The 11,608-nt window shown below is 39.3% G+C and overlaps 1 protein-coding gene across 2 annotated transcripts in view; it reads right to left on the bottom strand.

The window, feature by feature from the left end:
* Positions 1–5,652: 5,652 nt before the first annotated feature.
* Positions 5,653–11,608, bottom strand: part of LOC140930293 (uncharacterized) — a 30,549-nt gene continuing 24,593 nt past the window's right edge. For both annotated transcript variants that reach the window (XM_073379972.1, XM_073379973.1), the window contains 2 exons: positions 10,145–10,596; positions 5,653–8,474 (listed from right to left, as the gene is read on the bottom strand). In XM_073379972.1, coding sequence (XP_073236073.1) covers positions 8,289–8,474; positions 10,145–10,596 — 638 coding nt within the window. In that variant the 3' untranslated portion in view covers positions 5,653–8,288. The remainder of the gene's footprint in view (positions 8,475–10,144; positions 10,597–11,608) is intronic.

Genomic DNA, 11,608 nt, shown 5'->3' with positions numbered 1-11,608 from the left:
GCGCTTTGTCTCCCCAATGCGCTTGCCCAATACCAGGGAAAAGAGGCTTCAGCTGACAGGGAATAAAGAAACATGAAGCATAAAGAAAAATAATAGCCTGCGAGCAAGCTCTTCTGACAGGAGAGTAGCTCTGTGAAAGGAGAGGGATAGATTTGCGTTTGCTCCGAACCAGTGACTACAAATGAACAGGGCGCACGCACTGAGATTTATTGGCTAAGACGTGAATCCCCACCTCCACCCCGACGCTCACTATTATTTTGACAGATTGCTGGTTTTAATTTTGCTAAGTTCAAATGAGTTGTGAAAAATCGAAAAATAAATTCTATTGGTATTACATTGCAGTCATTAGAAGTCATTAATTAGTGTTATGATTTGAGCTATGACTGGCAGTCTTTTACAGGAAAGGAAGGCATCATAAAAGCGTAAAATAATAACACATGTACTCTTACTACAGGCCCAGTTTCCCAGTTTCAGATTCCTCAAAGTAACCAGTGTAGTCTCCTTAAGGGAGAATTAGCAACAGACGTTCCGCACTTGAACAGAATTAAGTAAAAGGTGGATCAGTTCGGAAGCATTGAAACAGCACTGTATTTTGGGCGTAACAGAGTCATTAAGGGAAGCAGCCGCTAGCTATAATTGAATTATACTTAGTTGTGTTTTTTTGAACAATAAAACTGTGAGGTATTAGTCCCTTTAAAAACTAAAACACGATCGATGCAAAATGCAAGCCTGGTAACAACCCTGACATCGTAAATTTAATTCTCACTAGTTAGCAAGGCAAGCAGCTGAGGTTTTCTTGAAATGAAGGTTTTGCCTGCAAGCAAAGCAGTAGGGATCAAGGCCATTCACAACAGGAAGCACAAGGTATTGTAACTGAAATTTGGCAAGATATACCTTTAGAAGCAGTTCATTAATGGTGTATTTTAGAGTTTCTCGCTCTGATCGTAATCGTTTGATTATGTTTTCATGACACAATGAATTTTATGAGAAATTATGGGGAACGGGAACCCAGTGGAACTTGCCCGCCGCAATTAAGTCTAATCTGTACGTACTTCAAACTGTTCGTTGCAAATATCTTTGATACTAAGTTACATGCATTGACTCGGAAACATTTTTGCACGTTCTCGTGAAACAAAATATTATAACAAGGTAAAAAGGATCTGTTCCAATCATCCCCGAATTAAAAAGAGCTTTAAATAACCTGCGGTATGTTTAGATTGCAATGATGCAGATTGAGTGATACCGGATATAAACAAACTGGCCTAAGCAGTCTGTCATTTCCACCAGCGCATTTTAGCTGGCTAACATTTAGCACGTTCGTTGGAAGCTAATCAAACCACGGCTTTCCTGTGGCTTAACTAATTGTGAAAACTGAGTAGACGAGGTTGTATTTCTTGACAATAGAATTAACCTTGAACCACGGGGGCGGCATTTAAAACATCGACTATATTTGTATTACTCCTTGATAGAAACCGCATCTTTTTATAGCAGTCCGTCTGATCGATCGAGTTTTGAGGCAGTTTTAAGTGTAGCATTATTACCACAAACCGTAATGTTATTGTTTTGAACAGCACGTGCGGCGTACTTCAGTTTATAGTGCCACGCCTCGCTCTCTGTCTACTTTGCTTCGACCCGTTGTGGGTTTGAGAGTTGTGCATAAGGATACAATTTAAAAAGAGGCAATGAGCAGTACATGTAGCAAATATACAGGGAGCCTCGCTTGTGGATTGAGATTTGTGCATAAGGATACAAAATAAAAGGAAAATAAACTGCCCAAAGCCAGCGAACAACAGCAAATAGACTGCGAACGTACACTACAGAGAAGCCCAGTTATGCCATACTTAAGCCAGACATTTGCATAGTCAGGGTCTCTAAGTAAACATAGTATATTGTAACTGCAACGCAAGTTAGTGATCACATTCTGGAATGTGTTAGCATATTGGTAATGTTTTAATCACTTCCTTTGGTATGTAACAATTGAAATGATCTACATCTGAAAACTGGATATTTTTTATTTAAAAATTGAATTATTCTGTTAATTCGTCTTATTTCGGAAGAAGGTCAATTTAACACTTCCTTAAATGAAAGAAACGTATCATGCTTTACCAGCCAAAAAATGAAAGAAATGTATCATGCTTTACCAGCCAAGTATATTTTTAGGTTCTTGCCAAATAAATCTTCGGGAACTCGACAATTAATTCCAACAAGAACGTTAAAAATATGAAGTCAACGCACCGTTACCACCTGACGGAAGTGGTTTCAAATCAGCAACGCGTCCGCCAACCCCAAAAACCGCAGTAATGACGATGTGGTTTTTAAGTGAACAACTTAAACACGGAGCAAAAATTGCGTCCCTTTTCAGTCAAGCAAGAGAAAAGCTTTTTTTTACCAAGTCCGTCGCCTTAAGGCAACTAATATAAGAAACGTGACAAATTGCCCAGCGATTGACTAGAAGACGTGCTCATCTTTTAGAACGGTTTTTCAATCGCATAAATGATGTAAGAGACTCCGAATTAACGTGCTGGTGTCAACCGATCGTAAATTACAGCTGAGTTTATCAGTGCTCAAAACACATTTTTTCCTCCCAAGGCAAAGAAGTATATTTAACGAAGAGGAATTTTCTTCAGTATAATTTACCAAGGAAGAAAAACTTCAATTTGATTCAGGAGCTTGAGCACGTACGAAGCTTAAGATAAAAAAAGGTGTAAAATACTTTAGTTGAGGGCATTTCGTGATAAGGTTTCCTGATCTGAATATAATCGTAATATGATAAATCAACAACTGGCGGCTTTATCTAACCTTTAGTTTAGCTTCGCGTAAACACCCACTTTCTTATAAATTTGCAATTTTTATTGTCTGGTTTGATTGTGTAAGATAGTTGTTATGTAACCAAACTGAAACGGGTAATCATCAGAAATTTTTGCTCTCGGTATGGCTCTGGCCCTGAGGAAGGCTAATTTTGTTAGCAGAAATATTGGCCTATAGTGAATCAGCCCTTTGCCGCAGTGCCAGCCCTGCATTCAGTTTTGTTTTATTTCACACTTGTGAAGTGACGCCTGGCTACAGCATCTCTTTGATTAGAGATCCGGCAAGATGAACAAGTCAGTTATATTTACGCGTTGCGTGGACCTCTGCATTCAAACAGTTTATCCTTTTTAAGAATTTTTGTATTTTAGTCCGACGCGGCAATCATATGGCCATGGTCGGTACAAAAATAGAACAGAGTACTATATGCGGTCTAATGGCGACTGACCAGTCTTTTTATACAAGGTTTTATTACAGTCTCTTATATTGGGTTAAACACACAGACTACTATACCTATTAGAAGGACAAAGGCCCTCGAGCCAGGTGGGGTACTCCCTATACTGGGAGGCTCCTCCCGAATGGGGTACCTTTTTCAGGCTTCAGGTATATGAAAGGGTTAGGATTCCTTTAGTTGAAGTATAGAGTGGTTTTCGTTTGAGTGTCGTAAAACCAAAACCAAAGTAATTACTCTGGCCAATCACATAGGACACAGACAATACATTGAACCAATCAAAACTCGAAGTAATTACATGCGGCTGACGCAAAGCGCGGGAAAATGCATGCGAGCGCGTCACAATTGGCTTTGGTTTTACTTCTGATTGGATGAAAAGGTGGTGCGAATCTTTTAAGCCAATCACATCGTGTAGAAAGTGCAAAACCAATTACTTTTCGACACTCAAATGAAAACCGCTCTATGAAAGGGTATGGAAATCTGTCATTTGGGTCTGTAAAAGGACCCAAAAGGGCTAACAGATGAATTTCATGGCTGTGAAATAGTCGAGAAAACGTTCTGGTGTTGTGATGGAAGGTTCTAAATCAAGGTATGTCAACATGTGTCAAGGGGTAACTATCTGTCAATAGAAGGTATACGAAAGGGGTAAATGGTTGGACCTCGGGACGGAGCCTCCCGATCATGCCCGTATAAGACTTTTCTGAGTACCTATCCGTGGGTAGAAGGAACCTTTAGATTGGAATACAAGTAGGGAATTCAATGCATGCAGGACTTCAAACTAAGTTCGTATGCCTCAAATAATTAATTATCACACCATCTTATCAATCTCTTAATGGTCTGGTCAACAACTAGAAAGAGTGATAGTTTGGAAGATACAACTAGCACCAAACTCAGACGTTCTACACGATCTCACATTCGTAGTCAAATCTTAGGATCTCTAGTGTTGCTCGACGAGTACAAGCAGGCCCCTGAGGTAAACTTTCGCCCCCTCCATCAGGGCTCGGAGAGAGATAGCTATAAAAAAAAAACAGTCTACTTTTACGGGTATTTAATCTGGCTAACCGTGCACAAGCTTTTTAGATAGAGGGAAGCAACGCGAAGTAGAGAGCGGAACGGAAAAAGCCACGGAACCGGAGGAAGTTCCCCGGCTTCCCTTTTCTGTCTATTCCGCTCCCCGCCTCTTCATGCCTTCCCCACTATCTGAACCCCTGGAACAGGCTACCCGAACAAATATTCACCTCGCTTTTTCCTCAGGGATAGACAAGGAGTAGTATGGGCAAGGAGTCAGTCTGTTCCAGACTAAAAGTTAACGGGGAACAGGACAAAATAAAGAGAGAGAGGTGTGAAGAAAAACTGAATCGAAGAAAGCAAGGAAAAACGGGGAGGCACCACTATCAGCACGCCTGAAACACGGCTAAGAGGTTGCCTCCTATGCTCCTTTGAAAAGAAATTGCAGTAGACTGTGTAGCAGGCGCTTGGAATTAGTGGGCGCATGAAAGAACGGGCGCACGAGAGGGAGACACGCGTGTCTCCCTCTCGCGCGCCCGTGGTGCTTGGAAGTAGTGGGCGCAAGAAAGAATGCTATGCAGGCTAAAATCTTGGAGTTGCGTTGGTGACTAATAACTAGGAGGCAGGTGTATCGCAAAAACTTTCCCTATTTCTTTATCAAGGAAAGAGTTCGTTTGAAGGTATCTGTGTGTCCATGCGTTCCAGATCCAGTATGAAAATTGGAATTGTTAACTTTGGCACTTGAGGGGAAGGGAATACTGGAGAACCTCGCCGGAGAAAAAACAATCGCCAATTGCTCTCGCCAATGCACCATTCCTGCTCGTCAAAGAACCAAAAACAAACTGAGAGAGGCATAACAATTATTCCCAATGTGGTAATAAACAATTCTCGCCGTGCAGTGGAGTAAGCAAGGGCACCAGTGCCTTAAAGGATTTAACCACTGTTAACGACGTAAGCAGCAAAAGAGAGCAGAAGTAGTTACCATGGTAGCAAAATTTCTGGATCTCAATAAACCATGGTCGGGTCAATTTAGGTTTGTGGGAAACTGCCCACCCATCCCTCCCCTAAGTCATTATGTTGCCCTAAGTGAGAAGTAAGTGTTAATGTTAGATTAGGGGAGGGGTAGGTGGGAAGTTTTCCAGAAACTTAAACTGATCCCCTTGGTCATGCAAATATGGCAGAAACAAAACGAAAAAGTTGACATGTTTAACTTTCTTGTGCATGATTGCACTCAGAAACAAAACGGTAGCCCGTACTTCTCTTCAATGGCTCGACAATGCAGATGGTCGTCTCTATCGGGAAAGAATGTTGAGATCCAGAAATTTTGCTACCATGGTGACGTTACGTCACACTTCTTCTCTCTGTACAACAGAAATAAAGTCCCAGAATTTATCAAAACAAACGTTTATTCTTGTTATGTATTTACAATTTTATTTTACACCTAGTTTCTTATATCTTCATGCTAGACAGTAACTTGCTATCGTTTTACAAACGTAACTATCCGAACTTCAAAATGAAGTACATTCTACTTGTTAAGGCAAATCGCAAAGTGAAAAATCGAGTAATTAGACAGAACATACGTAATAAAGATTTGAACTGAATAATCACTGAGCATGCGCGGGAATTCAGTCCACAACCTTAATTAACAACCTTAACGATTATAGAGTTCTAATGAGGTAACTTGCAATGATGTTGTCATTGTGAGCGAGGTAAGTTGCTCGATACTACATGTTTATCGTGTTCCAGGGTATTTGTATCTTCCTGAACATAACATAACAAAGGCCGTTGTTCCTAAGTGATATTTCGTGAGTCATTAAGGATAAGTGAACTGAATAATCACAGAGCATGCGCAGGAGTCCAGTCCACAACCTTAACGGTTATAGAGTTCTCAGTAAGGTAATATAACTCGCGATGATATTTTTTTTGTGAGCGAAGTAAGTTGCTCGATACTACATTTTTATCGTGTTCCAGGGTATTTGTATCTTACTGAACATAACAGAACAAGGGCCGTTAATCCTAAGTGATATTTCATGAGTCATTAAGGATGAGTGGCCTCTATACGTAAATACGTTGAGTAGGTATCTTAAATTCTTGCTATTTGGAGCTCTTTCTATTTATAAAGTGTCAATTCTTGGCGCAAAATTCTGCACTGAGAGTTATTTTAGTCTGGGCGTCGTCACTTTGACGGCTTTAAAGCACTGAAACATCAATTACACACATGTCAAATAATATTTGATTGAGTAATGGGGGGTACAAGTGTTTCACGGAGTTTTTCCGGTCTTATTTTTACAGTTTAGAAAACAATTCGCGCGTGAAATAGCCACAACAACTGTGCAAAAATAATCGAGGCTAACTGTCATTTCCAGTATCTTTAATTTGAACGGACACTATTGGTTTAAATTCCACAGTTGACGAAGCTGTTCAACAGAGACTGGGAGGGTTCAACCTGCTTTTTATAGAAAAATCTTTCATATTCTTCCAAATTACTAAAAATGATGCTTAATAAGTACGCCAGGGCTTAGTCATTAAATACCTTCTCAATATCCTTGTTACTTTTAATGTCAAACAATGCAAGAGATACAACTGCAATATACACACGACATGTGCAATATTTTTTACTTAACTCGGCAGTTAATCACAAAAATATCTGTTCTCTTCATAAAAATGTACATTGTCACGAAGCTAAACCAAGACACCAAGACATACATATCATTCACTTTCAGGCTGAAAAAGTAATCTACAACTCATTTGATTCTACTGGTGCCACAAAACAGACAAAATAATTTCAATCGTACAACTAACTGACCGTTATGTTGCGCAAATCAAACAACTATGAAACTGTGGCAATTATAACACAAGATTGATGAAGGTTACTGAAACGTCGTTTTCTTTTACTAGCGAGGAAGGCTTAGCAATCAAGGCCAAGATACCAGACACTCAGATACACAAGCCTGAGCCATCAGAAAACTTTGGACCTAATGCTTGCGCTTTTTTGTGAATCCGTCACTAGCAAACATCGCCTGTATTTACTTGATTTTTGTAGCGAAATGACATTGGAATGTAGGATCTTTATCCCCCCTCCCTCCCTTTCCCAAGGCAAAAGAAAAACGACTACGCTCCTCACCATCTAGATCAAGTAGAAAGCTCAAGTTAAATACGAGTACTTAATTTGTTAAAAATACTTTTATCTAGTGTAGTACGTTAAGGCCTTTGTCTAAATCTAACTACCTACAAACGTTGTGCACTCGTTTTTCTTCATCGTCTAAGCGATGCAAGTCTCTAGTCTACTCTTTTCTATTAGATCATTCTTAAAAATTAAACTCCTTCTACTTTATACATTACAAATTATAGTGTTACCTACACTTTTACACCTGAACATGGCTTAAGTGATTTTCATCAATTCACGACTTTTACAATATCCTTAAGCCTATAAAATATTTCGTGAAAAAAAAACGTAATCATACATATGTGCCTGTTTCTAAAAAGGTAAGCATTTCATGCAACTATCCGATAAAAGCATTTTGCGAAAAAAAAAACGATTCCCGTTGGTTCGTGGTAAATTCTAACATTTTTCTTTCTTTTTCTTGGAAAGGAAACCTTGTTCCCAGGGTCTTTCACCTTACGTCCTAGAAGAAGAGAGACCCTGGAAACAACAACAACAACAAAACTCGCGCCACTTTCTCGACTAATCAGGAAAAAACCCAGAGCCACGTGACTTGCCATCACTAGTTTTCCCGCGCTGCGCGTATTTGCGATTGGCTTAATGGAGTTTTCTCGCCTGTTATGATTGGCCTGAGTAATTTCTTTGATAACCAATCCAGAGACTGTAGTACAAAATGATATGATGCTCTATTTTTGCCTCATTCTAAAATGTCAGAAATTACCTCGAACCTGATCATTCTTCACGCACCTTTTGTTGAACATTAAACAATAAATATATAAAACTAAATCCAGTTTTGCCCACTCTATTTTGTCTTTAATAGTTAACATATTTACACTTAATTTATGATCCAAGCGATCGCGTTCAGCCATCCCGCTTAAGCCATTCGTCTATCCTAAGTAACTTACAAGGCCTCCTGGCTGTAACATTTCTCCGTGGTTCGTTACATGGGTGTCCACTAAGAGTTGTGTTGGTGGAAGAGGAGTTGCTTCGGACTATCTGCGGTGTTGACTTCGCGCCCTTTGCATAAAAATCGGGTTGAATTCCCCTCTGAATAAAGAACAACAAGGAAATGTTAAACAGGAAAAACACTGAGAGTATCCTGTAATTAAAAGATGCTTCTTCACACGTTAACAGAGTGAGGTTTCCTACACGTAGAAGTACTTGAAAGTCACTTGAATTTCGCTATGACCTTCTCCTGAGTATTTTAACCCAATACTCTCTAACCAGTATCGACAAATATTTTCTACTGTTCTCCATACATTTCCTACGTACTTATCTCCAATTGAACATTTGTTGTGACGTCAAAAACTGCAGCCGTTTTCAACATTCTCTCGACTTTTGTTGCACGGACAGTTCGACTTGCATTGAAAAGATGTAAGGGAAAACGTACACCTTTCAACGTTGAATATTGGTTTCTAAAGGTCAAGTGATCAATGCGCAATAGGAGTTGTAAAAAAATTACGAACATGAAAAAGATCTACATACAATGTAAAAATTGAACTCGAATTAAGCAAGGTCCTCAATTTTCTGTACAATCTCAAAGTAAAGTTTTAACCGAACGCAATAACAGGGACGATGTCAGTAATAAAGTGAAGATAAAAGAAAGCATCATAAACGACTTTTTTTCCTTCAGGTTTTTGACCACACCACTTTGTGATCGATCTCTTCCTGTAATATCGTTTGCTTTTCTACATTTTGCAAAACGATCGAGTTAAGAAATTTTTTATCTTCTAATATACCTTGAAACATGTTTTCCTGAGAGGAAAAATGGAACTGATGCCCAGCGTAATTTCCTCCTTAAACCGGCGGAAGACCTGATTGACCTGGTTAACCACTGAAAAAACGGCACGTGCCGTCTTATGTAATTTGCGCGACGCGAGCTTGTTGAAAGGTATAGCTTCGCATGTTTTACGGAAATGAGTTCATTAGTGGTAAATATTGGAGGGGTCAGTTTGAAGTAAAATTTGCCAAAAATCTACCAAATACTTGAAAATTAAAAGGGCAGTTCCGCGGAAACGTACTGCAGGAAAAGTACAGTTGAACTATCATCACAGATCACGGAAGGAGTAAGCCGCTGAGAGCAGAATTGAATACCATGTTAAAAGGAAAATACTGACTTAAAAGAATATATTTTATAAGAATCTCGAGCCTGACTGAAATTTGCAAAATCTTAAGAATATGATAAGAATAAACCCCAAGGTTGAAGGGAATATAATTTTGTGTGTTGAAAATGTGGTGATACAATACAATTATAGGCTAAATTCAGTAAATTAACCGTGAAACTATTCCTTTCTCTTAACGGCAAAACTAGCCACCAAAAAGAAACTGAAAACAAACGTGCCATTGCCATTAACTGCAATTTATACCCCATTATTCTTAAAGGGGAAAAGTCCGCAGAATAATACAAGAATATATGAATATTTTCAGCGTCAAGTCGGCAGAAAAAATAAGAATATTCAGCCTGGGCCGGAAAAACAACATTCTTATAAAAAGAAAAGAGCGTAAATGAAGCAGAAACAACCCAAAAATGCCATTTTAATTATTATTTAGAATGGTCAAATTGAACGGTACAACTTTTCTGTACAGCCACTGGCTGGGAAGCAAAGCCTGACAACAGAGAAGGGCTTGTTGTAATGAACTAATAATTGTCTGTTGATTCTCAGTAGTGTAATCAGAAGTTACTGTAAGGGTTTCCTTTGAACAGAGAAAGATCCTACCTGGAAAACATCTGCAACGCATGTAGTGGTAATTCCTTGTTTGTTATGCTTGATAAACGCGTCGGTGAAATCACTTCGCCAGGCAGGTTCCTCCAACGATGAGGACGAAATAGCCATGAGATTAGAAAATTGTTTCGGATGCCGTGTCATTCTAGTCTTCAGCTTATCGATCAAAGCTCCAGAATAGCTGTAATCGGCCACGAGAAAGACGCGTTTTGCTGAGCAGTTCTTTATATTATCCAAAAGATGCCTGGGTGAGTAGAGCTCAGAATCTTGCGTGATTCCGTCTCCATTGTCCCAGAACAAGAGAGAGCCATCGCCAGTTGATGGCCCCGTTAAGTAAAGAGTTAACGTGTCCACACAAGGCCCTGATCGACATATTTTCCTGATGTATTCCCTTACAACTGTTGAACTTTTCACTGGAAAGGATTTGGGCCTTTGATGACCGGCAACTAGGATAAGAGAACGCTTGATCAGTTGGTGAATAAACCAAATTCGTTAATCTACAATTACCCCACTCCGTTTTCACAACAAGGGCCACATGTAACACTTTTTTAAATATTTATAAAGGACACAGAATTTTTTCAGCTTAGCTAAAGTAAACCTTTAAACCACCTTGTAAAGATAACGAATAGCCCTACAACAAAGTACTGCTCAGTAGCATTCATTGCAACGGTGAAGAAGACTCGATGATTCTGGCTCGCATAAGTTTGTTAAGGTATGTTGTAGTTTTTTTATACAGCATGACTCTATAATGTCAAGTCAATACCTCCAAGACTAAGGACCCACGTAACATTAGAACAGCAGGAAATTCAACAGTTCGAGTCCCTAAAAATGATAATAAGACTTTTTCACACAATCGATGCAGGGACGATAACTTCACCCTTCGAAAAACTGTAACTGTTTGAGTCATCACTGAATCATGCCTACTGCGGGATCGTTGAAATTGTCTTCATTCTCGCGGCCATTTTCTCCCCAGTATGATTTCCGTTTTTTTTGTTATTGCTACTTCTGGAGAAATCATCTTCAGTATTTTTCGATAATATTTGAAGGCTTTTTCTCTAAGGATGCGATTGCGAAACAGGCTTCTAGTAGCAGGGAATTTGATTCAGGACTCTATTTGAAGATCTCGACTCATGCTTCAGCGAGTTACTCTTCAATCTTTCCTCAGTCATTAGTGGTTAGTTTTTGAATTCTTACGTGAGGGCAAGAGAGGTTTTTGAGAAACCAAACATGTGTTAGGTCAGCTTCAAACTCGCCGAGAATAAGGTGAGAATAAGCGCTACCGTAATGGGAAAAAACTATCTCCAACTTAGAGTGAGTTGAAATGAAACTTTGAACAGAGGCAATGGTTTACAACCTTCTAAATTCTAAAATAAACTCCGATTTTGCTCAGTGTGTTCAAGAAGAATGTAGCCTTGTGGTCCGTTTGGTTCCACCGAAATTACAGCAGCACGAGCCTTT

Source organism: Porites lutea, chromosome 3 (genome assembly GCF_958299795.1).
Source record: "Porites lutea chromosome 3, jaPorLute2.1, whole genome shotgun sequence".
NCBI classification, from domain to species: domain Eukaryota; kingdom Metazoa; phylum Cnidaria; class Anthozoa; order Scleractinia; family Poritidae; genus Porites; species Porites lutea.
The sequence above is the reverse complement of the archived record's forward strand: the minus strand, read 5'-3'. Positions and strand labels throughout refer to the sequence as shown.